General features: G+C 54.9%; 1 protein-coding gene across 1 annotated transcript in view; it reads left to right on the forward strand.

The window, feature by feature from the left end:
• LOC119104001 (structural maintenance of chromosomes protein 6) overlaps window positions 1-19,577 on the forward strand; it is a 34,128-nt gene extending 14,551 nt beyond the window's left edge. The window contains exons 10-20 of the mRNA XM_037227715.1: window positions 307-453; window positions 1,284-1,474; window positions 1,987-2,165; window positions 9,267-9,401; window positions 9,929-10,145; window positions 10,608-10,778; window positions 14,816-14,997; window positions 15,930-16,218; window positions 17,170-17,367; window positions 17,863-17,993; window positions 18,351-19,577. Coding sequence (XP_037083610.1) covers window positions 307-453; window positions 1,284-1,474; window positions 1,987-2,165; window positions 9,267-9,401; window positions 9,929-10,145; window positions 10,608-10,778; window positions 14,816-14,997; window positions 15,930-16,218; window positions 17,170-17,367; window positions 17,863-17,993; window positions 18,351-18,390 — 1,880 coding nt within the window. The 3' untranslated portion in view covers window positions 18,391-19,577. The remainder of the gene's footprint in view (window positions 1-306; window positions 454-1,283; window positions 1,475-1,986; window positions 2,166-9,266; window positions 9,402-9,928; window positions 10,146-10,607; window positions 10,779-14,815; window positions 14,998-15,929; window positions 16,219-17,169; window positions 17,368-17,862; window positions 17,994-18,350) is intronic.
• Window positions 19,578-27,345: the final 7,768 nt, after the last annotated feature.

A 27,345-nucleotide genomic window follows, 5' to 3' on the forward strand; every position in this document is an offset into this window, starting at 1 on the left:
AACACTGGTCCCGTGACGATGACCACAGCAGGGCAACACTGGTCCCGTGACGAGTACAACACCAGGGCAACGCTGGTCCCGTGACGATGACTACAGCATTTCCGCGTCCGCAGTGTGGCGTGTGGCTGGTGCGGCGTCATTACCACTGGGGCCTGGTCCGGTCCGGTCCGGTCCGATCCGATGCGATGCGATGTGGTCCGGTCCGGTTCGGTCCGGTCTGGTCTGGTCTGGTCTGGTCTGGTCTGGTCCGGTCCGGTCCGGTCCGGTCTGGTCCGGTGTCAAGACCAGTTGGTGGTGTTTCGGCAGCGGAGCTGAAGCGGCGCCGGGACGACTGCGCGGCCAACCAGCACGATCAGCGCGGCGTGTTCGGCGCCTGGGTGGCCGGCGTCGACGCGGACGTCGACCGCCTTTATAGAGAGGGGCGCTTCCAAAAGAAGCCTATCGGACCCGTGGGCGAGTACCGTGTCGTCAGTATGGACTGCCGTTGTCAGCCTGGACCGTCTTCGTTAGCCTGGGCTGTCGTCAGTCTGGGCTGTCGTCAGTCCGGACTGTCGTCAGTCTGGACCGTCGTCAGTCTGGACCGCCGTTAGTTTGGACTGTCGTCAGTCTGGACTCGTTGTCAGTCTGGAATGTCGTCAGCCTGGACCGTCGTTGTCAGTCTGGACTGTCGTCAGTTTGGAATGTCGTTCAGTCTGGACTGTTGTCAGTCTGGACTGTTGCTGAGCCGACTCGATGCCCGTTGTACATTTCCATTGTACATGTCCCATTCCCAATGTACATGTACATTGCGTTGTACATTCCCGAGGAAACGTGATGCACTCTGTGCTGTGCTTTGATGCCGTGCGTCTGATGGGGATTTATTCATGTGATAATTGGATCAACGCAGTCTCTGTGTAACGACGAAGATGATTGAATGCTCGAACTTGATCCACTGTATGTCAAATTCTCCCCTGATTCCAGTCGATTTATGGCGTTTTATCTGATTCTGACGAATGAGACAGGTATTGGTGGGACTGAGGGCTGTCAAGATGACCGGCCTTTCTCGACCAGAGGCCGCGCCGCCATGCGTGGGACTACGACCTGGGCGTGTTAGCGGAAACTGCAAAGGCCGCACATTTACCGTCGTATGTAATGCAATAGCCGTAGCATAGGAAATCGGGAACACCATGACAAGTGACATTGTTTGCTGAATGTGACCCCGCATATTAGTTTTGTTTGCGTCGCTTGGCTTGGTGCCAGCCGCGGCTGGCGCGACTCGGTGCTGACGCTGCCGTGGTCCGCAGGAGCTTACGTGCGCATTCAAGATGGGTGCGAGCGGTGGACCCGGCTGGTGGAGACCTGCTTACAGAATATTTTGACTGCCTACCTGGTTGACAACCATAACGACCAGCGGGGCATGCGCTCCATATTGCAGAAGCACACGGGGCACGAGCGAGTCAAGCCGCGCATCATCGTTAGCAAATTCCTGACCCAGGTAAGGGCTGGTCACACGACAGGCTCCTGATTCAGGTAAGGGCTGGTCACACGACAGGCTCCTGACCCAGGTAAGGGCTGGTCACACGACAGGCTCCTGATTCAGGTAAGGGCTGGTCACACGACAGGCTCCTGACCCAGGTAAGGGCTGGTCACACGACAGGCTCCTGACCCAGGTAAGGGCTGGTCACACGACAGGCTCCTGACTCAGGTGGCGGCTGGTCACGTAAGTCTCTGACTCATGTGACGCTGGTCACACAGGCACCTCACTCAGGTGACGCTGGTCACTCAAGTGCCTGACTCAGATGACAGTCGGTCACGCGGTGATCTCTCCGCCAGTTATGGAATGTGAACCGGCGGTTGCCTGTGGCGCCTGGTGCCGGCGTCGGCCCGTGACTCCGTACTGTGTGAGCGACGATCCAGTGCGTGTGGGGACTGCGCCGGCTGGCCGGTGTGCAGTGGGCCTGCGAGACGGGGAGGGCCGACTCACGCCGGCGTCGTTGGCCGCTGCAGGTACACGACGTCAGCCGGCACGGTATCGACACCTCCGGCCGCTGGGTGTCGGTGTGGTCCGTAGTCGACATCAGGAACCCAGTGGTGGCCAACGCCATCATCGACCAGACGCGCGCCGAATCTGTGCTGCTGCTGGAGACGGACGCCGACGCGTGCGACATTATGGCCTACCGGCAGAGGTGTGTGGCACTGACGGATGTGGCGGTGTCTTACCCGGGATGTCCCGGCCATTTGACGAGGCGGCGTCTGCCCCGGAATGCCCCTCCCACTTGACGAGGTGGTCTCTTCCCCGAGCTGTCTCGACCATTTGACGGAGTGGTGTCTCCCCACGTTGCCCCTTCCATTTGACGAGGCGGCGCCTTCTCCACAATTCCATTTGACGAGGCGGTGGCTTCTCCGAAGTGTCTCGGTCATTTGACGAGGTGGCGTCTTCCCCGGAATGTCCAGGCCATTTGAAGTGGCGGTGTCTTCCTCGGCATGTTCTGTTCTCTGCTTTGGGAGCATCCCACCACAGCGTCTGGCGAGCACTTACAGCAATTTCAGGCTATTTCTGTGCTTCAACGAGTTTGTTCAGACGCGCTCCAGATCAGTCACTGTCATTTTCATCCCATGTGTTCTGTCACGTTTCACATTGTTGTTTTTTACGTGAAAATATGAGACGGCCAACTGGCGGGCTGACTTGACTAGCAGGACAGATGAGTGACATAAAAAGCAGTTGATGGATACCACCCAAAGACGGATCGGACAATGTAAAGTGAGCCGATTATCACACGAGTCGTAGTCTTGAAACCTCCAGTTGGCATTAGCCGTGCCCAGTTCAGTCAAAAGACGTCAGTAGTAACATAATGGCACGATCGTTCCAACTCTGGTGACTGCGCTCGCCGGTACTCTCCGTTGACGGTGACATTGTGTGTTCAGACGGTGACATTGTGTGTTCAGTGGCAGGTGGCCGGGCTGGATGAGGTCTCGTCAGTTGTGTAGTGGACAGCCCGGGTCCGCTCAGTGGCGGGTGGCCGGGCTGGATGAGGGCTCGTCAGTTGTGTAGTGGACAGCCCGGGTCCGCTCAGTGGCGGGTGACGGGGCTGGATGAGGGCTCGTCAGTTGTGCGGTGGACAGCCCGGGTCCGCTCAGTGGCGGGTGGCGGGGCTGGACGAGGGCTCGTCAGTTGTGTAGTGGACAGCCCGGGTCCGCTCAGTGGCGGGTGGCGGGGCTGGACGAGGGCTCGTCAGTTGTGTAGTGGACAGCCCGGGTCCGCTCAGTGGCGTCTCAGCCGGCTGTCAGACGCAGCTTTGTTACACATTGCATGTGACATGTTTGTTACATTCGCCCACCTTTTTGAAGACATTTTAGTTGGCTGTGTCTTGTGAGTGTGTGTCGGCAGCCAGTGTTTGTTGAATTTCCTTCAGTAAATGACGTCCCATGAAAGGGTTGTCATGTGGCCCTGTTCGTCCTTGCCATCAGCGATGTCGGTGACGCTCTACCGCACTCCAGTGGCCGTTCACTGTGTCATGTGGCCCTGTTCGTCATTGCCATCAGCGATGTCGGTGACGCTCTACCGCACTCCAGTGGCCGTTCACTGTGTCATGTGGCCCTGTTCGTCATTGCCATCAGCGATGTCGGTGACGCTCTACCACACTCCAGTGGCCGTTCACTGTAGGTTGGGGTTGTCATGTGGCCCTGTTCGTCATTGCCATCAGCGATGTCGGTGACGCTCTACCGCACTCCAGTGGCCGTTCACTGTGTCATGTGGCCCTGTTCGTCATTGCCATCAGCGATGTCGGTGACGCTCTACCGCACTCCAGTGGCCGTTCACTGTGTCATGTGGCCCTGTTCGTCATTGCCATCAGCGATGTCGGTGACGCTCTACCACACTCCAGTGGCCGTTCACTGTGTCATGTGGCCCTGTTCGTCATTGCCATCAGCGATGTCGGTGACGCTCTACCGCACTCCAGTGGCCGTTCACTGTAGGTTGACGCCTTTGCGATCTGGCGTGAGGCCGCCCGTACGCTATCCATAGAAAGGCAATTGCGGCCGTTCCTGCTGCGAGTGGAGGAATGGGCATCACAAATGGGTTCCGCGTCTCTACCGCTAGAGCCATTGCAACCCGTTGAGCCGGCGGCAGCAGCGTGCTGACATGGGCCTCCGCCTGTAGGGTCAACTTGTGCCGTGGGGGCCGGTTGTAAAGTTTTGGTCCATGTGACTGGACCGTTGGTGCACTTACAAAGTGCATCTCAACACTTAATGCGAGTAATGTCTGAAAACTTTAGTTATGCTGGAAAGCCTGCCACGCCCTGCATATGGTGCTCACGAGGGTACGCTCATGCTTTGATATCGTTCGCTGACCCGGTACCAGCTAGACTATTCACATTTTGTATCTGATGGTGCATGCGAGTCAAACAAGCCTATTGTGGATGTAGTCAAACACAGCTCTTCGTGCCATTGCTGGAGCATTGCGCCTGTCACCCTGCGCTGCTAGTCTTTTGGTAGTGGCACACGAGCCGCCGTTGTAGCACGTAGGCACACGACCCGCCGCTGTTGCATGCAGACGCGCGAGTCGTCGCCGTTGCACGCAGACATACGAGTCGCCACCATCACACGCAGACACGCGAGCCGCCACCATCACACGCAGACACGCCACTGACCAAGAAAATGCTCGGAATGCAATTCGTTCTCAATGTGCGCCGGTTCCCTTCCCACCCGTCGTATGGCGCAGTTGGCTTGCTTCGCGATACACCGCAGCGGCGGACCGTTGCTGTAGCTGGATTCAGGCCCGGCTGCAGGACAGCGGAATTCCGTTTTGCGGAGTGAGGCGGATAAGTCCTCTTCGGCGGAGTGAGGCGGATGGACCATTTGATCGTTCTTCCATGCTCTCAAGCTCACCTGCGATAGACATAGCCCGTGCATTTGTCGCCTGTGCCTTAGCTTCTTCGTTTTCATAACCAGCACACTTGTTTGTTCTCACATAAGAACGTATTGTGATTATCAAAGCGCTTTGCCGAAATGTGTGAAGGGGCCTTACGCTTGATTTTAACGGACTCACTAAGAAGCCGTTTTTGCAGTTACGATATTTTACCCGCCATGACACCTTTGTGAGCAAAACAAAAAACGCTATCACGTCCGCCAGCATTGGATCGAGCTGGGAAAAGAGTCGCCCTGTGTTGGATTCCCAGCCACGTCGAAATCGCGGGGAACGATCTTGCCGACGCCGCTGCGAAGTGAGCAGGGCAGGCGTCATATGCGCGTTTTATACCAATTCCTGCCGATATATTTTTGCCAAACATTATTTTTTACCCAGAGCAATTAGAACATTCCTGCAGAGCAAATAGCAGCACTGCTGGGGTGAGGCGGTGAATAGCGAACTCAGGGCCTGAAGGTCCTAGCTGGGCTTGTGACTGTCTTGCTATTGCAAAGTGAAAAGGGAAGAGGTAATTCCGCTGCAGATTGCGTATTGGCCATACGCACGCCAGCCGTGGCCTCGGCTACGGTTATCCTCGGCTAGCAGGCCTCAGGCGTTGGTGTGAAACTCACACGAACACTTTACCTCACGGCAAACCACGTGCTCTTTAGGCGTCCTCGCTGCGGGGTAACGGCTGCGGCGCTTCGGTAGTCGTGCCCCGGCTTGACGCAGTGTGGTGTCCTGAACGACAGGTCTGGCTGCGGCGCTTCGACAGTCGTGCCCCGGTTTGACGCCGTGTGTTCGCCCTGAACGACAGATCTGGCTGCGGCGCTTCGACAGTCGTGCCCCGGTTTGACGCCGTGTGTTGTCCTGAACGACATATCTGGCTGCGGCGCTTCGGCGGTCGTGCCCCGGTTTGACGCGTTTTCCTTTACTATTGAGGTCATGTTCAAGGTGGAGCGTGGCCCGTCGCGAATTTCTAGCCACTGCGTTCAGAACTCCCGTCCGCTGGCATTCACATCTAGCGGCCCTTTTCTGGGCTGTGCTTGGCGATGTTGAGTGCCTGTCCCTGCTCCAAGCTCCAGTGGCCGGAGCACCTGCACCCGCTACCCACCTGTCCTCGGCTGTAGCTGGTCTATCATCCCTCCATCACCCCTCCATTGACTTGGGCATTGACGCGCCGTCGTCGGCGAGAATTCCGTGTAGTTTGTTTTCTCAATGACAAAAAAGATGATCGCAAATAAAAAAACGAACGCCTGCACTAAAAACCGACACCGTTGCAGTAGTTGCGCTTTTTCGTTATCGCTGCACACGATCCATGACTGACACGTTCTGACTATACTGCTGGCTACGGGATTTTGGCATCACTAATGCATGTAGATTCGCACTTGTATGCATGTTGACCTGAAAACAGCCTGGTATGTAGTGTCCCACAACAAATTGTGCTTAAGTCCGAACGAAATTGGTTTTGTTATGTGGAGATGAAAAGTGTATTATGTGGACGGCGATGGGCACACACTGCTCCATTTTTAATGGCACGACTTCATGGGGAGCCCAACCCAACGTAACCTGGTCTAGCATCTGCATCTGCAGTAGCTGTCGGTCCCAGCTCGGGCCGTTTAGTCGCCTTCATCAACATCGGGCGCTTACCGAGTGCAGGCTATGACGCACTGCCGGCACCGTTTCTCAGTGTCTCGGCACTAATCTCCTGATCGGCCGCTGAGTGGCTCAGGTCCGGCTGTGGCGCCGTTTGGGTGCCGCAAATGCTGCCGCTGGTTGGACTCGGCAGAGCGCAGTCTGCAAGCAAGTCAGTGCGCTCGTCCGCCACGGACTAGTTCGAACACAACATCACGTTTTGCTGGTTGAAAGGCACTACCATCTGCTGCGATTAGCACGTTACTACCGAGATCGCTCGTCACAAACTGAAGTTTTCGTGGCATGTCGAACGCCCCGCTCGGTGTAGGGGTGAAAGATGTCGGGTGCAATACCCTGAATTCTGAAATATTTGCCTTTCAAACATAACGTTCGACAAATCCACCTTCAAAATACAACGAGGACACCACTCTGCGGGAGCGTGACGCCGCTGACGTTCGCCGGTACAGTGAGGACACCGCTCTGCCGGGGCGTGACACCGCTGACGTTCGCCGGTACAGTGAGGACACCACTCTGCCGGAGCGTGACGCCGCTGACGTTCGCCGGTACAGTGAGGACACCACTCTGCCGGGGCGTGACACCGCTGACGTTCGCCGGTACAGTGAGGACACCACTCTGCCGGAGCGTGGCACCGCTGACGTTCGCCGGACCGGTCTCGCCGGCGCTTTCGTCACAAATATCTGTTTGCGTTCAGCGACAGCGGAACGGAAGCTCGGCGCGGTTCCCCGCTGTCGGTTTGAAGCCAAACGAAAAGTAGGCTGCTGCACCGTTATGTTGTTTCACTTTGGAGGGTCTTGGTCCTTGCAGCAGTATCAAGCGCGTGCACTCCAAGTGCTTCGTGTATTGCCACTCAGCTGGGGCTCGCTGATTCGGAGTTCTCCATCTGACCGAGTGCCGGGAGGCGTCACGTGACCGCGGGTCACCTGATCTGCCGGGGTCGGCGGCGGCGGCGGCGGTGGCGGCAGCGCGATCTAGCGGGTAACACAACATTACCTTCACCTGTCCTGTCCTGTCCTCCCGCCACCATGGCGACGTTGTGTAGATCTTCGAAATTTGAACTTGTCACCTGAAAGCTGGCGTCATCTGATAGCCGGCTGATACTGGGTTCACGGTTCACGGTTCGGTTCACTTCGGAAGCTGGGTTCACGGGTGTCTTCCGAATGACCTGATGTTGTTGGATCACTGGCTGCACTGGTGGAGGCTCCAGCTATGGTCGGACCTTCTGGACGGCAGTCGACTCCTCCACCGCAGCTGCGCCCTCCTCCAAACGGTGCGGCGCCCGACTGGCTCACGACCACGCCCGACACCCCGCCCGACTGGTTCATGACGACCCCCGGCACCCCGCCCGACTGGCTCACGACCACGCCCGATACCCCGCCCGGCTGGCTCATGACCACCCCGGCACCCCACCCGACTGGCTCACGACCACGCCCGACACCCCGCCCGGCTGGTTCATGACCACCCCGGCACCCCGCCCGACTGGCTCACGACCACGCCCGACACCCCGCCCGGCTGGTTCATGACCACCCCCGGCACCCCGCCCGACTGGCTCACGACCACGCCCGACACCCCGTCCGGCTGGTTCATGACCACCCCGGCACCCCACCCGACTGGCTCACGACCAGTCCCAGCATCCCGCCGGACTAGCTCACGACCACCCTGGCACCGGTCACCACTTGGTGCAGCGGCCGGCGACCTTTCATTAACGCCTTCTCTGCACCAGGCACTTTGTCGCGACGGGAGCAGGTACAAGCATTGGGATGACATATTTAGCGGCGTCGAGCAGTTTTGCAAACTATTGGTATTCTGCATCAGTCTTGGTCGAATTTCTACAGGTGTGGGGCTTCAGCTCTCCAGGAGCCCAGGCGCCTGGCCGTGTGGTTGAACTGATGAACCGATTTGACCCGCCTCCCCTCCGTGACCTCCGGCCCGCCATGTCGTCGAACCGCGGACGGCGGCCCTGGCGGCGGGACGGCTGGAGAGGGGCGCTATAGCAGATGCGGTCAACACCCTTCCATTCTCTTCCCCGGCCGGCGCGAGCAATGTGACCAGTCGGCTGGAGCCCGGCCGAAAAGCGTTGGGTTCGGGCGGGCCATCACCAACGAGAAGTTAAACTGCCGCAAATATAATTAAAAGTGTCGCAAGAACAATGCCAACAATCGGACGGTGTCCAGGCAAATAGGAAAGGCTAGACAATGCGCATTCCTAAACCAGTGGTAATTTGACGTCGCCAACGCGACGATATACTAAGACCTCCGTCATGTGTTTATTAATCAGCAGGACGTGCAAAGTACCTCGCGGAAACTTATCGGTCAGTGGTGCCGTAATATATCAATTCAAGCAATTTCAAAAGGTTCATGTGGCTTTTGTAGGCCCTAAACCGGGATGATTTTGTTATTAGAACTCATTCCGGTCTGGTCGGGTAAGCTTCTTCACGGCGCAGCACATAACGATCGGTTTGCTGCGACGCTGCGTTCATCGTCTTGCTTTGCTGACGTCATTGAACCCGATCCTTTTCTTCAAACCTTGGCTGCGGACCTTGGCTGCAATAGGATGACACATATCCACCTTCTTGCCATCCAGGTGATCCCATGGATATGGTCATAACGTCCGCAGTGGGAGCGGGGTGCTGATCTTTTTTGTGTAGCGGGCTTTTACGTGACTACTATGATGCCCATCTGTTGTACCCGCCGCCAGGCGTCGTCCCAAGCGTGGTGTGGTCTGTCGGTAGGGTGCCGTCCGGCTGCGAGCAGGCGCTGACCAACACCGGCTACCGCTACTACCCAGACCCGAGGTACCGCACCTACCCGGCAAAGGTGCCGAAGCAGCCCCGCTACCTGCATGTCACGGTCGAGCAGGTCATCAGGTGGGTGCCGGCTCTTCCAGCAGGTCAAAGGTTGGTGCCGGCTCTTCCAACAGGTCATGGAGCGGTTGCCGGCTCGTCTAGTAGGTCATCAGGTGGACACCGGCTCGCCCAGCAGGTCAGCCGTCCCGCCACTGCTGCCGTCGCCTGTTATTCAGTGTTAAGTGTGGTGACCGTTGCATGGGAGATGGTGTCGCTGGTGATTGAAGTGGAGACGATGAATGTGGCGTTCCCGACAACCGGCGCCAGCTGCTGCCGGAGCCGTGTCTGGAGTTGCTGCCGGAGCCGTGTCCGGAGTCGCTCTCGGAGTCGTGTCCCAGTGGGGCTGGTGCCTCACCTGCCGGACGGGGTCGATCGGCACTGATGACAGCTGACCGCCGAGCGACCCCCAGTCCCAGGGTGCGGTCCTGCCGCTGACACGGTGTATGCCTGTCTCCGGGGGGGGGGGGGGGGGGGAAGGGGCTGTGTGTGCGTGCTCGTGTGTGCGTGTGCGTGCGCGCGTGCCCTAACGAACAACCCGCTTGCCGCAGTGACCTGGACAGTCGGATGTTGCATCACCGTGATGCCGTCGATGCGGTGACTAAGCGAGTGGAAGCCGCTCACGCGGCTTCTATCAGCGACCGCCGCCAGCTACAGGAGGCCAAGTCCCAGCTGGGGAAGACGGACACGGAGTTGGAGACGTGCCGCCTCCAGCTGCGCGAGCTGCAGGGTCGTGAGCGGCCGCAGCCGGTCGATCTGCAGCTCCTGGTACGTTGGGTGCTGGCCGCGCCGGGTCGCCGGTCGGGCGCCACGGGTCGATCGGAGCGGTGACCACCTGCGGTACGTTTGCTGGCAGGCTGCCAAGTGTGCGGGCTTAATGGCCACCGTTGTGGAGGTTGTGATCTACAAGCACCGCCTCCTGTCCGCCTGTTGTCGGCACCAGTGGCAGGCAAATGGCCGTTTGCTGCGGGCTCCAAGCAAATGACGTCGCACGGCAACGACGTGACGGGCCGCCGCGGGAACGATGTGGCGACAGGGAAAAGAGCGTACTTCGTAAGCCAGCATGTGCTTCCCTCTCATCGTTCTGACTAGCCACTCCCCTACACATGAGCTCTGGTTCGGATGCGCACCAAGCCCCCGCCGTCTGTTTTTCTTGACAAAGCCTCGTGTGGGCCGCCGCGTACAGTGCTGACATGGCGGGAGTGACATGGCTCGGCGCGCCCGTCACAGGAAGACGAGGTGGCTAGCCTGAAAGCCGGCATTTACAAGGCCATGCGAGCGGAGGCGCCCCACCTGGCCGAACAGGAGCGCATCGGCGTACAGGTGGAAGAGGCCAAGTCGCTACTGGAGGACGACAAGGCGGCTTTGGGCGGGGTCGGCGAGCGCACGCGGAAGCTGCAGGTCAGTGGCCGCGTAGGCTGCGCCGTCCGCCGGCCAGGTGCCCGACAGGGTCACCAGACGTGCCTGGTGGTGGGCAGTGCGCAGTATATCACTGGACATGTTTCGCCATTTGTGGGGTCTCCGCTGGTGATGGCGGCCAAAATGACGGCCATCGTCCCCATTTGCCCCCAAGGGCAGGATATAAGCTTTGGTACCAAAGGTGTGGGAGCGAAGTCAAAAATTGAGAACACCGGCTAAGGTGACACCGGCATGTATTTGCATTTGTGAGCGTTTTCTCTTGACATCTGCTTAGTTTTGTCTTAAGACAGCGTTTCGATGCATCCACGTGTATTGCGGATGTTGACGATGCGGTGCCAGCTACAGCACATGAACCGTCGCGTCAGCGGCGCCCCAGCCCTCTGCGCCGTGCGACGAGTCCGAGAAGCTCATCACCTTACATGGTCGCCCTGCATCGCCCGTGCCCGCGAGGGGCAAGAGCTAGCACGGGCGGGGGGGGGGGGGTCCCCTGTGTCCACACCACTAAATGCATGGACAGCTCTTTGCGAGCCACCGTCGCCGTTGTCATGCTGGCTTACTGTCCACTGGGTGCAGGACCCACTGTCCCCCGGTCCCCAATGGGCGGGGCACCCACCACGACTGGGTCCCAATGGGCGGAGATCCACCGCCACTCGGTCCCCGCTGGGCGGGGACACCACCATCCGGTCCCCATTGGCGCTGTTTGAGTGCAACGGGAGCTAGAAACTATGTAGATTGATCAGTGCCACATACACACAGAGCACCTGTATCAGGTATCGCTTTCCATTCAGGTGTTCGGCTTTGTTCATGTAGTGTCCGGTTGGGTCAGCTGGTCTTTGCTGGCTGGTGGCTAGCTGCTCTAGTGTTCGGTTGGGCTGGCTGGTCTCTGGTGGCTGGTGGCTAGCTGCTCTAGTGTTCGGTTGGGCTGGCTGGTCTTTGCTAGCTGGTGGCCAGCTGCTCTAGTGTTCGGTTGGGCTGGCTGGTCTTTGGTGGCTGGTGGCTAGCTGCTCTAGTGTTCGGTTGGGCTGGCTGGTCTTTGGTGGCTGGTGGCTAGCTGCTCTAGTGTTCGGTTGGGCTGGCTGGTCTATGGTGGGTGGTGGCCAGCTGCTCTAGTGCTCGATTGGGCTGGCTGGTCTGTGGTGGCTGGTGGCTAACTGCTCTAGTGCTCGATTGGGCTGGCTGGTCTATGGTGGCTGGTGGCTAGCTGTTCTAGTGCTCGATTGGGCTGGCTGGTCTATGGTGGCCGTTGGCTAGCTGGTGAGGATGGCAGCAGGCAGCAGATCACCCAGCAGGGCAAGGAGGTCGCATGCAATTTGACAAGGAATATGAGCGGCAATCGAACAAACACCGGTAACCCACTGGATAGGCACGAGCACACAACCCCAGTTCACAATAGAGACAAGTTCACAACCCCAGGTTTTTAAAATGCAACTTTACCGTGTAGTCACTGCCTTTTTTGTTAGTAGATTGTTAAAATGCTGGCGTAGGCTTGACGGCAATCACACATGCCTGCGCACGTTGTCAACCGCAAGACACGGGTGACCATAAAATTACAAGGTATTTCGACATAATCTTTCTATTCTATGATACTAAAGGAACAGTGTGTGTCCGTTGCGTCACCTGCAGGCCAAACGGTCGGGAATTTTTCTATCAAATTTACACACGACCGAGATGCGCCGGCTGCGCTTTTCTAACGCGTCAGAATTTCGCATTGCGCAAAAATGAGCGCGTTTCGAGAAAAACGCAAAAATCCCAAAGGGTTAACACGGGCGATGCCAGTTTCAGGACGACCGGCCGACGCTTCGTGTCCTGAAGCCGTATCCCGGTAACGAACGGTCGCAGCGACATTAAACTTGCACAGTCCGATAGCGCACGGAATGGGCCATCGCAATCGGGTGCGTTTTTGGCGCCACGTCACATGTAGCATGTGCACACGTGCTGACAAGATGAATTCGGCCGCTTTTGACGAGGTCTCACGTTCACCGTGATATCTCGTCACGGAAAGAAGGAAGAGACCTGAATTTTATTTTCCAGCATTCACAATCGAAACGGCTACACTTTCAGTGTGCAACGCGGGTTTCTGCAACGCACCGTTGCGCTGCAAGTTGCAATACAATTTGCAACAGGCCGAATTTTAAAAACGAAGCCCAATACAAGCCGCTACCGTCAAAACTATGCGTGATCTAGCGTTGAAAAGTACATCATCGTGTCGGCCGATTCGTGCTGTCTGTCATGCACCCTTTTGTTGACGGCATTTTAAAAATGGCGTTCGCAAATGAGGCTAGACTAAGGGGTTCCATGGCGGCTTTTTCGCTGTGACGGTGGCAACTTACTGCCCTGGCTCCCGACGTACGCCCTGGGCGTTGAGGGCTAAAACGGCCTTTCACGCGGCGGGCTTTCGACTTTGCTCATTTAGCCAAGCTTCACATCAAAGAACGAGCATTTTGGCCTGTCTTCAGTCTGTCATCTGTTTGAGGGCCTTGGTCTGTCCGGCAGTGGCCCGGCGGAGGGTCGCTCGCAGGAGCGCTTCCGGCCCAGGCATGGCGTTCGGCAGCGCGCTGTGTGTGACGGTCGCCATGCGCGTACAGGCGTGGATTTTGTTGCCAACATTCACAACTGACGCGACTACACTTTCAGTCGCATTACGAGTTTGTGCAACGCACCGTTGCGCTGCAGATTGTAGGACAAATTTCCTGATGTCGGCACCTAATATGTGGCGACTCCGGCTCAAGCAGCTGGCGCAGAGCTGGAGGCGGCGGCGGGTGGAACGGCGGAGCCACCTTGCCATCGTGGCAGCAGACGCCGGGCGACTCCAGTCGCCAGCGCAGCGCGCCGCAGTGTGCGCAGACGACCTCCATCTGGCCCAGCTGCAGCTCGGGCGGCGCCACAAACGTGCCTCTGGCGTAGTGCAGCGCTGCCTGGCGCGCGGCGCGTTGCTGCCACGCTTCCTGCCGGCCAACGGATAGGCGGGCGGCGATCCGCGCGCGATCCTCACCGCTCACACCGGTGCGATTTTTCATTTAGGGTTCACACCTTTGCTCTTTTCTCCCCAGTTTTTCACGTTTTGTGCCACATCTCTGCATCCAGGGCACGGACGCACTCGGAGGTTGCATGCCTTGGTGGGGAATCGAACGGACAATCACGTGGTATAGATTGTAACGTCATGTGTGCGCGGGCCAGGAAAACTGATTTTGCTGGTACCGACTGTTTTTTTTTGTTTTTTTTACTTTTCGATGCAGTACAATGCCGTTTAATACAACGAGTATTTGGCAGTTGATGGAAGTGGCAAAAATCACCGGCCGCTTCCCACGATCAGTCCCCGGTCCCATGGAATAGGTGTGCCTGTGGTGCAGAGACGGCAGGCAGAATGCGCTCTCTCCCCGCCGGCAGCCGCCAGAGGGCGCCAGAAAGCGCGCAGCCCGCTGCCGGGTCTCACGTTCTGTGCCATATCTCAACCTTTAAATCAGCTAGAACCGTGATTTTAGCTGCAAAAAAGAGATAACTAAATGTTCTTTGTGTTCTCATTGTGCGCGGCGGAGCAAGCGAGCAAGCGCTTGTAAAAACTAAATGCCAAATGACTGTTGCTGAAAACCCCATGCAATCATGATCTGACGGGTATGTGGTGAACGGCCACTTTTGCTTTGGTGGGAAACAAATATCCCTTTTATCTAGCCATATTTTTTAGAACAAGTTTGAATGTCTAACCCATCGAAGTGACCAAATATTCTAACCGTGCCGTTGCCTGATCTGAACGATCTGCGTACCTGACGCACGTCTTTTCACCAGGGCGTCACCGTTGGGCGCTAAATTGGGGGTCACGGATGCTGATTTGAACCCGTTTCTACCGCTCATTGTCACCGAGCCGTTAGATGTTATGTTGTGACGTTCGCGCCTCGGCTAGACGCCTTCTTTGTCTCGATGCCAGAGTTGGTGGCCGTGACCTGACCTAACCTGACCTGACCTGATGATGGCTGGGCAGACCCAGCAGCTTGGCTACTGCTGACGCCGACCGTCTGCCTCAGGAGGAGCTGGGGGCGGCGAAGGAGGACGTTCAGCAGCTGAAGAGAAAGCTAGATGGCGCCGGCCTTGAGCTGGAAGGCGGGCGGGCCGAGCTGGCCAGGCTGACAAAAGCTGCTGCCTTCTGCCAGCAGCAGCTGGTCGCGGCGGAAGCGCTCGCCGGTCCCCACAGGGTGGAACCCACAAAGTGAGCGCGACCGTGTTCGGCTTGGACGGCCGTCAGTGGCGCCCGATGTCTCCTGCCCCCCCCCCCCCCCTTTTCCCCGCCGGCCGCTGGAGCTGCACGCTGTTTTGTGTCGTTCGGTAAACTGGTGCTGTGCGTCCACACTCCACACATAGCACGTTGAAGGCATAGCGGCGTTGGTTTGTCAGCCAGCCTAGCGTGACACTGTGGCCGTGTGGCCGTGTGTTGTCTGCGTTGGAGACGACGCCGGGTTTCTGCGGTCGTGTAGCCCTGTGTTGTCTGCCGTCGAAATGACGCCAGGCTTCGGTGGTCGTGTGGCCGTGTGTTGTCTGCGGTCGAGACGGACACCAGGCTTCGGTGGGCGTGTGGCTGTGTGTTGTTTGCGGTGGAGCCGACACCAGGCTTCGATGGCCGTCTGGCCGTGTGTTGTCTGCGGTCGAGCCAACACCAGGCTTCGGTGGTCGTGTGGCCGTGTGTTATCTGCGGTGGAGCCGACGCTGGGCTTCGGTGGCCGTGTGGCCCTGTGTTGTCTGCGGTGGAGCCGACGCCGGGCTTCGGTGGCCGTGTGGCCCTGTGTTGTCTGTCGTCGAAACGACGTCCGGTTTCGGTGGCCGTGTGGCGGTGTTGTCTGCGGTGGAGCCGACGCCGGGCTTCGGTGGCCGTGTGTTGTCTGCGGTGGAGCCGACACCAGGCTTCGATGGCCGTGTGGCCGTGTGTTGCCTGCGGTGGAGCCGGACGCCGGGCTTCGGTGGCCGTGTGACCGTGTGTTGTCTGCGGTCGAGCTGACACCAGGCTTCGGTGGCCGTGTGGCCGTGTGTTGTCTGCGGTCGAGCCGAAATGAAGATCCTGTCCCTGCTGGTGGCGGTCATCAGCCGACCGCTGCAAGGTGTCCTGGTCCCGGTCCCACCGCTCACGCGCGCCGCCGTACCCCGCAGGAGTGTCGCAGCCATCCAAAGCGAGCTGGATGGATTGCAGAGGTCCCTACGTGACAAGGATGGAGAGCCGCAGCGGAGTTCTAGGGTCGAAGACCTGCTCGAAGCCTACTCGATTGCGGATGAGTGCTGCAAGAAGACGAAGATGCGCGTGCAGTTGCTGCGGAAAGATGTGGAGAAATTCCGCGAGATGCTTGATATGCGGGAAAAGATGAGGAGGGCCCTTGAGAAGAGTCTGGGGGTTCGTATCGCCATCTTCTTCGGTTCGAGCGTGGGCGCCAGCAACTACGAGGTGAGCAGCGAGTGGGCGCCGCGTGCACGAGCGGCAGACGGGCGCCGCGTGCGCAAGCGGCAGACGGGCGCCGCGTGCGCGAGCGGCAGACGGGCGCCGTTTGCGCGAGCGGCAGACGGGCGCCGCGTGCACGAGCGGCAGACGGGCGCCGCGTGCACGAGCGGCAGACGGGCGCCGCGTGCACGAGCGGCGGACGGGCGCCGTTTGCGCGATCGGCAGACGGGCGCCGCGTTCACTAGCGGCAGACGGGCGCCGTTTGCGCGATCGGCAGACGGGCGCCGCGTGCGCGATCGGCAGACGGGCGCTGTCGTCCGGTTACTTGCTGGCTAATGGCCCCGCCGTCCCTCACGAACGTATTCTAGCCAATCATCAGCATCAGGCATGTCTAGTAATGGCATGTGGGAGTGGCGCTGCGGCGCCAAGGAGATATAGACAAATGGACATCAGTTATTCCCAAGTCGAGATATAGACAAGTGGACATCAATTATTCCAAGTCCAAGTTACGTGTTCGGTGTTTTGGGACATCACGCAAGTAAGTAGTGATCCCGCAAAGCCCAAATGCTCTGAAAAGACGCTCTGTGCTGAACGCCATAGGAGAGGAGTTGTGTGGTCGTAATGTGGCAATGCATGACATGCATGGTGGGGTGGGTTGTTGAATTCAGGTGATAATGATTGCAGCGGTGCTTTTTGTTCCTTTTGTAATTAAACTATGAAAACACTCGCGGTTCTCACACCACATATGATGTCACACCCACACGCTCATACTCACACGCTCACTCAACGCTCGTTAGCGCCACCTACTGGTGGCCCACGCGCTGAGGTATTGATCTGTTACCGCTACACCTTCACACCCGCCCGGTCCCTTCAGGGTATCCCCTCACACTCGGCGCGTCGCACCAGGGTATCCCTTCACACCCGACTCCGTGCTGACCTCCCGACCTGTCCCGTCAGGGCGAGATGAAGTTTGACCACGACTCGCGCCAGCTGACGATTACGGTGGAGCCTGCGGCTAAGGGGGACGGCAAGGGACGGGATCCAAGCCAGCTCAGCGGCGGAGAGCGCTCCTTCTCCACGCTGGCCTGTCTGCTGGCCATGTGGAGCACCATACCGTCGCCATTCCGTATCTTGGACGAGTTTGACGTGTTCATGGTGAGCAGGGCGTGATCGGACGTGTTCATGGTGAGCAGGGCAGGGTCGAATGTGTTCATGGTGAGCAGGGCGGGGTGGGGTATGTTCATGGTGAGCAGGGCAGGGTCGAGTGTGTTCATGGTGAGCAGGGCAGGTTCGGGTGTGTTCATGGTGGGCAAGGCGGGGTGGGGTGTGTTCATGGTGAGCAGGGCGGGGTCAGGTGTGTTCATGGTGAGCAGGGCGGGGTCGGGTGTGTTCATGGTAAGCAGGGCGGGGTTTGACTTGCTCGTGGTGAGCAGGGCGGGATCGGACGTATGATCGATGGGCGGTGACGGCCGTTGGGTGAGGTGGGCAGGCGCCTGGAGGCAGCGGGCGTGCTTCGGGTCCCAGACTTCCTAATGTACGCGCGAGTCCATAGAGCACAGACGGAGCTGCTCTGCGACAGACAGTTTGGGCGGCTTGCGTTGCGTGTTGAATGTGCGGCACGGGCAACCAGAGCGTGGCCGTCCGTTTCAGGACGAAATGAACCGCAAGATCAGCCATGACATGCTGCTGAAGGAAGCGCTGGCGAACAGCAGTCAGTTCGTGTTCATCTCTCCGCTGAACATCCCCTGGGATCGGGCGGACCCCCGAGTGACGGTGCACAGGTGAGGCGGCGACCGGCGTGCCACGAGACCACCTGACCGAAGGATCCCTTCACGGCGCCGGCCGGTGGGCGGGGCACCCCTTTATGGAGCAGGTTGTGAAGCTCGGTCAAGAGGGTTCGAGCTTTCCAATTTGGCTCATGGTTGGTACTTGTATTGGTAGGCGGCGTGAGGCAACTCCAAGCAGCGTGGCTCTTCTGAGCTTCTTGTCTGACAACACACAAGACGGCCACATATGACAATATGAGCCAAGCAGCCAGTCATGTCTGGCAACGTTCCAACGACGCGACTTGCTCGCGGTTCGATGTGGACATGCCTCGGATTGCCGTTATGCCGTCATTCCTGGATTGCTTGTTGCAGGATGCATCCTCCGAAGCGGGAGAGACACGAGCCCGAATGAGCTTGGACGAGCCTCGCCTCTGCTCGCCGGCAGACAATCGCCCCTGCCCCGGGCCCACGCCAGTCCTGGCCGCACGTGCCTGCTCCGGCGCGAACCCCACATCTGTGGACCACTGCACCGACCTCGTGTCATATTCATCTGCGCAGTGTTGCAGTGTTTGCACCCACTGAGCTTTGTATCGCAGCTTCAAGCGTTTCGTCGTGCGCGTAGTGGCCTGTAAATCGGTGGCCAGATTCCGCGAGCGTTGAGCCGCGCAGCGGCACATGTTGTCACGTGCCAGCCATACCTTGGCCTTGGCTGTTTTGACGCAATCACAAGCGGCACGCGGGGAGATTCGTGTTGCGAATTCGCCTGAGATTCGAGACTGCCAGACTGTGTGTCCAGAGCCTTTGCCTTAGCTGTTATGACGCAACCACAAGCGGCATTCGGGGAGATTCGTGTTGCGAATTCGCCTGAGATTCGAGACTGCCAGACTGCCAGACTGTGTGTCCAGAGCCTTTGCCTTGGCTGTTATGACGCAACCACAAGCGGCATGCGGGAAGATTCGTGTTGCGAATTCGCCTGAGATTCGAGACTGTCAGACTGCCAGACTGTGTGTCCAGGGCCTTTGCCTTGGCTGTTATGACGCAACCACAAGCGGCATGCGGGAAGATTCGTGTTGCGAATTCGCCTGAGATTCGAGACTGTCAGACTGCCAGACTGTGTGTCCAGAGCCTTTGCCTTGGCTGTTATGACGCAACCACAAGCGGCATGCGGAGGGATTCGTGTTGCGAATTTGCCTGAGATTCGAGACTGCCAGACTGTGTGTCCAGACTGATTCGAGACTGTCCTGCTACACACCGATTGGCTTCGGCTCGACCTGCTACTCGCATTATAACCAAGCTTTTTACGTCTTTGACAGGCTACTTAGCATTCATGTGACCACACTGCGCTGAGGCGGCGCGGTGCTGTCAGACGCTGTCATATCCACATGGTGGCTGGTGGCCGACGGCTGGCCGCCTTGCCCTTTGTTTCTGTCTCTGTCTCTGTCTGTGTCTCGTGACAGCCCACCTAGCGTGTGATCGCGCCATTATCGGATCAAATGCACACACGATCTCTGTCATTATGGCGAACATTTTCCGGATTTGGGATCAGCTTGTCATGCCGAGTTGTTTGAATGCCTTTATTGAATGATTATAATGATTTTAGCCCGGCCTTCACCACCTTCGACACAACGGTGAACGCAGCACGCCACAACGCCAGAGAGACACATTACGCGCCCGAGCAACACGTAGGTGCCCCCTCGTGATTCATACGCACCCTATAACCCGCAGGCGACTGGCCGGCGCCGCCATTCCCCACGCCCACGTGGTCTGCGTGTTTCCAAGGCGACGCACCGCCGCGGGCCGTGCGCCTTTATTTCAGTCTGCGCGGTGACGAGCCGCCCCAGGTCATGGCCCTTCACCGCAGGCTTCATGGCGACGTGTTGCTCCAAGGTATTACCCATCGTCTCAGTGCCATACGACCATATTCAGAAAGTTTTCATTTTTGGTGAGATATCTCACATTCAGTTCATGGGCGAGAACCTGCTTTCCCCGGCTTATTTTTCATGGGAAGTGATGTGTTAGATGGCCAGCTAAATTTATCTGAAAATCAGGGAAATCGTAGGGGCCGACGGAATCAGTCCCATTGACTTGCATTTTAATCTCAATGGGAAATAGAGCATTAGGTGAAAAGCATTTCACCCTGATGCGACTCCGGAAAGAGAAGCGCAAATGGAAAACAAAGCCCAGATTTGGAATCAGCTTGAAGTTCTAAGTTGAAGTGCTATACGACAATATCCAATAAGATGTTTTTTTCGGTGATATATCTCGCCGTCATTTTTTGGGCGAGAACCTGCTTTCCCTGGCCCAATTTCCATGGGAACTGATGTGGCAGACGTCTGGCTACAGTTAATCGGAGCATAAGAAAAATCGTAGGGACCGATGAAACCAGTGCTTCAACGGGAAATGAAACCAGGTGAAAGACGAATTTCACATTGCTGTGACTCGAGCCATGATAAATGCAAACAGAAAACGGAGCTCGGGCTTGGGATCGGTTTGTCATGCAAATTTGTTTGAGATGCCACACGACCATATTGGGAAGATTTCATATTTGGTGAGATATCTCACCTTCGGCTCATGGGTGAGAACTTGTTTTCCCCGGCCTGATCCTGATGGGAATTGAGGTGTTGATGTTCAGGTACAATTGATATAAAAATCAAGAAGTCTTAAGTGTCTACAAAGTCAGTCCCACTGAGCCGCACGTTAATCTCCACGGGAAATAGAGCATTAGGTGGAAAACTAATATTACGTCACTGTCGCCCAGCAACCAAAACCGCAAATAGAGGAAGCCCAGATTTTGAATCAGCTCGCGCCGAGTTGTTGAGATATGCGATCATATTGGCCACGATTTTATTTTGGCTGAGATATGTTTAGCCCTCAGTTCACACGTGAGGACCGGTTTTGCCCGGCCTAATTTTCATAGGAGCTGATGTTTCAGATGTCCGGCCACAGTTGGCCTGAAGATCAGGGAATTCGTAGGGGCCGATAGAATCAGTCCCACTGGTTCGCATATTAATCTCTGCGAGAAATAAAGCATCAGGTGAACTACTGTAAAAGATCTCAATGGGAAACAAGACATTTTGTGATTTCGCATTAGTGTAAATCCAGAGAGAGAAGTGCAAATAGGAAACGAAGCTCAGCTTTGGAACCAGTTTGGCACTCCGAGTTGTTTAAAGTGCCGTACGACCATATTCAATAAGGTTTTATTTTTGTTGACGTATCTCGCGTCAGTTTTGGGATGGGAACCTGCTTTCCCCTGCCTAATTTGCAAGGAAACAGATCTGGCACATGGCCAGCGAAAATGTATACGAAAATTATTAGCCTGTATTGACCAACTGTGGGCTTAGCGCAGGCAGTGGTTTGGGTGGGCTGAAAAATTGTCTGCTTCGATTTTGCTGTGTTTCTGTGATTTTTAAGCGCCTCATCACCTTTGACTAGATTGGACAGACAATCGTTTTGAATGTATGACTTCCTTCATTTGGTATACACGACCTTCTTCCTTGACTATCAGATTGAAAGTGATTTTTTTGAAACTAGCTGTAGGAGACAAAATGCTGTATTATCCGCGCATCGGAGCGTGTCGATGTGTTCGGCCCCTACAGACCGTTAACAATCACATTTTTAGCGTTTTGAGGGGGTCGCTTGTATGGGCGACCGTCGGCTAAGCGTGGGCTGACCATGGGCTCTCTTGACACGCATCATAACTTCACTTGACGTAAGCTCCTCTAAAATTGGGCCTGGGCGACGACTGATTGGTGTGTATTCGTGACAACACAGTTTTTTGCGGGCATTTTGCACGTTGCAACTAGCGGCTTCGTAGAAAGGCAATTCCTGTTAATTGCCACATCACTAACTTTTCTCTTTCTCCACAGATGTCACTTGTGACCTACAAATCAGCATGATTGATTGAATTTGGATGGGTGTGTGCCACTATTGATAGTAGCGTTGGCATTGCTTCCATACATATTTCCCCCTACCCTGCCTCCACACTTTTTGGATGGAATATAGGAAGGTTTGGGTTTTAGCTAGACTATTATGGTCTTTATGTTTTAAATGTTTAATTGGACTATTCTGGAATATCCAGGGAATGCACTGAGTTGGGTTTAAATGAAACTTACAGACAGCATGGGAGAAGTGCGCCACCGTACGCACCAGTGGATGATGCCAATCAATAATGCGCAATCGCAGCACTAAAGTGACTTATTTTGAAGGCTGGTCTGTTCTTACTCTGTAATGCTAAGGAAGAGCTAGCCCTCATGAAATTAAAATGCCTTATAAAATATGAGATACATCCATGCAATGGACATTTACGCGCGAGAACTAGAAACACTAAATCCACAAGATAGAAAAGCCTGTGTGTGGACTCGCCTGTGTCAAATTTTGAGATAGACCAGGTCAAACACCTGTTGACCTTTGGGTCAAATGAAATCAAACTCCAGATCCGCATCCAAAGTACCTCCAGACCTAATGCAACCGCCTTCCCTCTAGATACCTGTTCTATGCAAAATTGCAGTGGTGTTCATTTCAGATAACACCGGCACGGATCGTCTGCGCCGCATCGATGGAAAAAAGCGGTTGTTTTGGGTCATTTGGGTCCTTGACCTCCTTTGACCTGCAAGAGGTCTGCATGCGATTTCTGTTGACGTCACTGTGATAAAAAAAAATAGATAGGAGCATCAAAAACTACCTCTTTCACCACTTTCTACAGTGAGAAAGTAGTTTGGTTTTTACCTCGGCCCGGCCTTTGTACTGCCCCAAGCTTAATAAAAATTTCGTAATGCTAACCTCAATTGGCTAGTTGTCTAAGGAAATAGCTCAGAGACTTATGGCTTCGTTTAAAGGGAGTGGCTCACCTTTGTGGTATATTTTAATAGTATATTCTAGTAAAACCTTAGGTTTAGTTGTGTTTCATAATAGCACCGGGTAGTGCAGCGTCGTCAATACATAGAACGGCAGTTTTAATTTTGTGTATTCTTAATGGCGCTAACAACGTTTTGTTGCAGCACCACGCTTATTCCCTGCAGTCACGACCATCGTCGTCATGACAATGAACATGCCAATGATTGCCGGCGCGTTTAAAAGAACGTTTGTAACTGGCCCAGCGGGCAAGGGCCTATTACCGAGAAGCTAATTGGTTGCATCTTGAACCAGCGCGCCACATGGATCATGTGATGCTCCCATTCCCGGAGTCAAGGTGTGCCTGTGTTAGAGCCGCGCTGGTGAGCGTCAAAGGGTAGTAATCGAGGTCATAGTATAAGGTTTCGTTGAGTTCATGGGATAACGCCTCCACGCTCGCATGTCTTTTTTGTCTAAACAGAGTGTTTCCAGCTTTCGTAGCATTTAGTACACACACATTTTGGAACACTAATGTGTTGAAAATATTGTAGAACACAAACATTAGCACTACAGATGGAATGCGTTACTTTCACCATGGTGAGCATGGAATGGAATGTGATTTCTCCCGCAGGGTCGACTTCTCCAAATAGAAATTCTGAGCTATTCAGAAGAGTTTCGAGAAAATGGTATCACTGATCAAATCGCATGCGTCTGATATAACAATGAGTGAAAAATAACAAAAAGATGGGATACTCCCTTCAACATTACGTCGTCGCATTATCTTGGACGATTCCACAGGCATTGTTTTTACTGATAGTCAGGACCTAACTCTGACCTGACATAGGTCAGCTACCTGACGATGCGCATCTTACTTCCTACACCTTAACACGCGCCCGGGTGGCCGGCAAGGGTGGTTGCTCGGGGGGTGGTTGATTTGACCCCCCCCCTGAGGTCTCGGGAACTAAGAAAGCTAGAGACACCAAATTTACAGGGTGTTTTGATCTGTACGTGATCTCACTTGGGTCAAATTTTGAGCTTCCTAGGTCATGACCTTCAGGTTAAATAAGGTCAAACAAGGTCAAATTTCAGATTGATCTCCAACTTGCCCCCAGAACCTAAATAACTGTTTCTACGCAAAAGGTGGCATGCTCCTTTAAGGTCAGTGACCTTTCTTGACCTGTTAAAGGTCATGGTGACCAAAATCATGCAAGACTGCTCTGGGTCTTGCAGTTGAATAAACGACAAAGATTACGCCAGGCAGTATGTCTATAAGAACAAAATGTTCACTCAGGCCATTTTAGGTCAATGGCCTTTTCTGACCTCTAAGAAGTCCATGTGAGATGCACAATATGGTTCCTGCTATCAATAAATTAGAAATGAGCACCAGAAACTATCCCATGCAGCAAGCCCTAGAGTAATAAAACAGGTTGGTTTTGTCCTTGGCCTTACCTTCATACCTGGTCCTAGGTCAACGTAATTTGGTCGTTTAATATTTGTGTTGCCTATGAAAGCATCTCAGAGATGTGTGGTTTCGTCTAACACTCCGTTGTTGCATCAGATTGAGCGATTCCCTAGAAGCTGACTTCGCTGAAACCATGGCCTGACTGTGACCTGCCATAGGTCAGTGATATTGCAAGGTACATGTAAATTGTTATGGCAAACGATCCTCTTCAATTTTCTACAATGTGCGAAATTTGGCGCTGCGCGCTGCGCGCTACGCTGCGCCGTTCGGAAACCACTCCGGAAAAAGCCATCGGGGGGGGGGGGGGTAATTCCCCCCTACCCCACCCGAGCACGTGTTAAGACCTGTTTTCAGTTGTCCACAACTCTGCGAAATTTGGCGCAGCATAGCGGCGACAAAGCTTCGTCTGTAATGTGCCGAATTTTTACCTCCACATCGAAATGTATGATTGTCGTACATAGCTGTGCACCTGCCAAAGCTAGAGCGGCTACGTCACACCGTTCAAAAATATTTTGGAAAACCTCTGGAAGGGGGAGGGCTCAAATTGATCCTCGAACCGAGCGCGCGTTAAAAATAACTAGGCATGTGGAAGCGTTATTAATAGCACGCGCATGCTATACACCACGATTACAGCAAACTTATTCTCATCGTTGTTTTTACAGTCCATTTCCTTTGGTACCTACTGAAAGCAGTGTGCTTTTAAATCCAAATCCTAAACAAGCACTGGTCAATGTAACACTTCATGACATGGCAAAAAGCTGAGTTTAAAAATGTGGAACGCCACAAACTTCGGACCCAAGTTTTTTTGTGCATTACTCGTATGCCACAGAAAATCTTAACTTGAATAAGGCTGCACTATTTTGCGGTGTGTTGCGGGCGCGGGGGCGCAGTGAACTAATTCAAGGACAAAAAGAAAATCGGGGTAGGGTGAGTATTTTGCCCGATGGCTTGGCTACCAAACCCGGTAGCTAGATCTGTTAATGTAGCCGGGTTCTTGCCTGCCCATGGAGACGTATGTTTCTCATGTGTAGATGTACACCTACCGAAAATAGGACCCTCCCTCCTCTCGTAACAAAAAGTCATGGTTGCTCTCACCACCTGATACAGATTCTAACAGCTGAGCGGATAAACGATGCAGTGAACTTCACACGCCAATGGCCATAAGACACGCAATGGTTTGTAAGGTTAAAGCGAAAAGCTCTGGAATGTGGGAGTGGCCTAAGTCTTTTACGACTAACCCTATCCTCTCCTAACCTCTAACCTCCCCGACCTCATCACCAAAATGCGTGCCGCCTCCCATGATCGCAATAGACGAGCGCCACTGGAGCCCCAACGTGGCGGCTATTAAAGAGGCGCCTTCATTTGCCGATCGGAAGAGGCGCTTGCGTCCAGTACGTGCTCCCTGGAGTCACCCCTGTATGACAAATACTTTTATAGCTTATACCAGGATTAAAAAGATATATCACCCTTCATCAAAATAAAGAGGGCCTTCAAAGAGGAGCCCCCCCCGCGGCCGCCAATATTCTTCCAAAATGACAGCCCTGCTCTCGATCATTCAAGGACATTGATTCATCTATTCCGGTCTTGGGCACTTCCCTTTTACTCTTAAGGACCCTGAGCTCTGTCCGGGGCCATATGCGTTAAACTGCTGGGCCACTTTTGATCGTGCCGGGGTCGATCTTGACACTTGACACTTAATCGCTCCACATTGGTCGTGAACCCTTCTGATAAAGTTAGAGGACTGATACTTGTTGCTGAAAGACCCACATGCGCTGGTAGCGCCAGGGCGCCTCGCTCGCTCGTTTGCACCGGCTTGGCTAAGTTAATTCATGCACACACGTCCGAGATTTTCACAATGACCGATACCCTTGCCGCCTTAACCTTAGAGCATCGGTCGAGTATACCCCGATCAATTTGTATGCGCAAGTGCCGAAGATGATCTCATTCGCTGCCAACATGGTGACACGAATTTCCCTCGGTGTTCGAATTTCTAGCACTTATTATGCTCTTATGTCACGTTCTTGACACATTTTGAATGCAAAAATATTTTGTAATAATAGAAAAGCACTCATATACATCTTCAAATTGAATTGACAGAATAAGAGAACATCTTGTTTGGAGGGGCCGGAGCCTCCGGGGGCCCCACAATGTTGCGTCCCCCTTTCCCTTGACAAAATACTGGATCCACCACTGTTTGTATGGGGATTGGGACTGCCAAGGGATTTGCGATTGTCCTGAGCCGTTCACGGTGCTGTCGGGTCCTTGCTATATGCTCGAAGGGCATCGTCGGAGGGCCCGAGCTGTAGCCAGTGGCCTTATCGGTTACCTTGACACTTTCCATGTTCACTGACAGATTTTTGCTTGACCGATTCAGATTTAAAACCGATTCAAGCACCATCCAAATTTTCCGTCACGCCATTTCCGTAGCCTTATAAGTTAGACCAGAGACTTCTTGACCTCCAGTAGCCCTCTACATCAGTCTAACGTATTCCCATTTGAGTAAGGCCCTTCGTTCTTGTCCAAAGACACTGTTTATGAACCCGTCGAGCATTTTCGATGCTCGATAGGCCTCTACGGGTTACTTTCAATTGTTCCGATGGACTGCACGTTGCCATCCGGAGCCCTCTGTGCTAACGGGGCTATTTAACTTACTAAGTCCTTCCATACTGGCGTCGGCTTCTTTCCATTGATTCGGAGGGCCCGAGCTGTAGCTACTGGCCTTCAGATTCAAAACGGATTCAAGTATCATCCAAATTCGCCGTCAATGTATTTCCGTGCATTAAATCTGAACCAACTTGGATTATTCACATATTTTGTGCAACAGCAATGCATTAGCTACCGTTAAACAACAGCTTCGCGTTAGAGACTTGTTCCTTGTTATCTAACTAGGCCACTTTGTCGCAGCGTTCTCCTGCGCTTCCCTTCTTTCTCGTGACCACTGGATGAGAATGTAATACGGAATGTTTGCATGGGCTCTTTTATTTTCGTGGCACATTAGTACAAGTAACAGCAAGCTGTTCTGCGTTCTATGAGTTCAGAGTTTTTCTGCTGAGTTATCGACGTTAAAGATGCTGG

This window comes from Pollicipes pollicipes, unplaced genomic scaffold, assembly GCF_011947565.3.
Source record: "Pollicipes pollicipes isolate AB1234 unplaced genomic scaffold, Ppol_2.1 Scaffold_5724;HRSCAF=6776_pilon_pilon_pilon, whole genome shotgun sequence".
Classification (NCBI taxonomy): domain Eukaryota; kingdom Metazoa; phylum Arthropoda; class Thecostraca; order Pollicipedomorpha; family Pollicipedidae; genus Pollicipes; species Pollicipes pollicipes.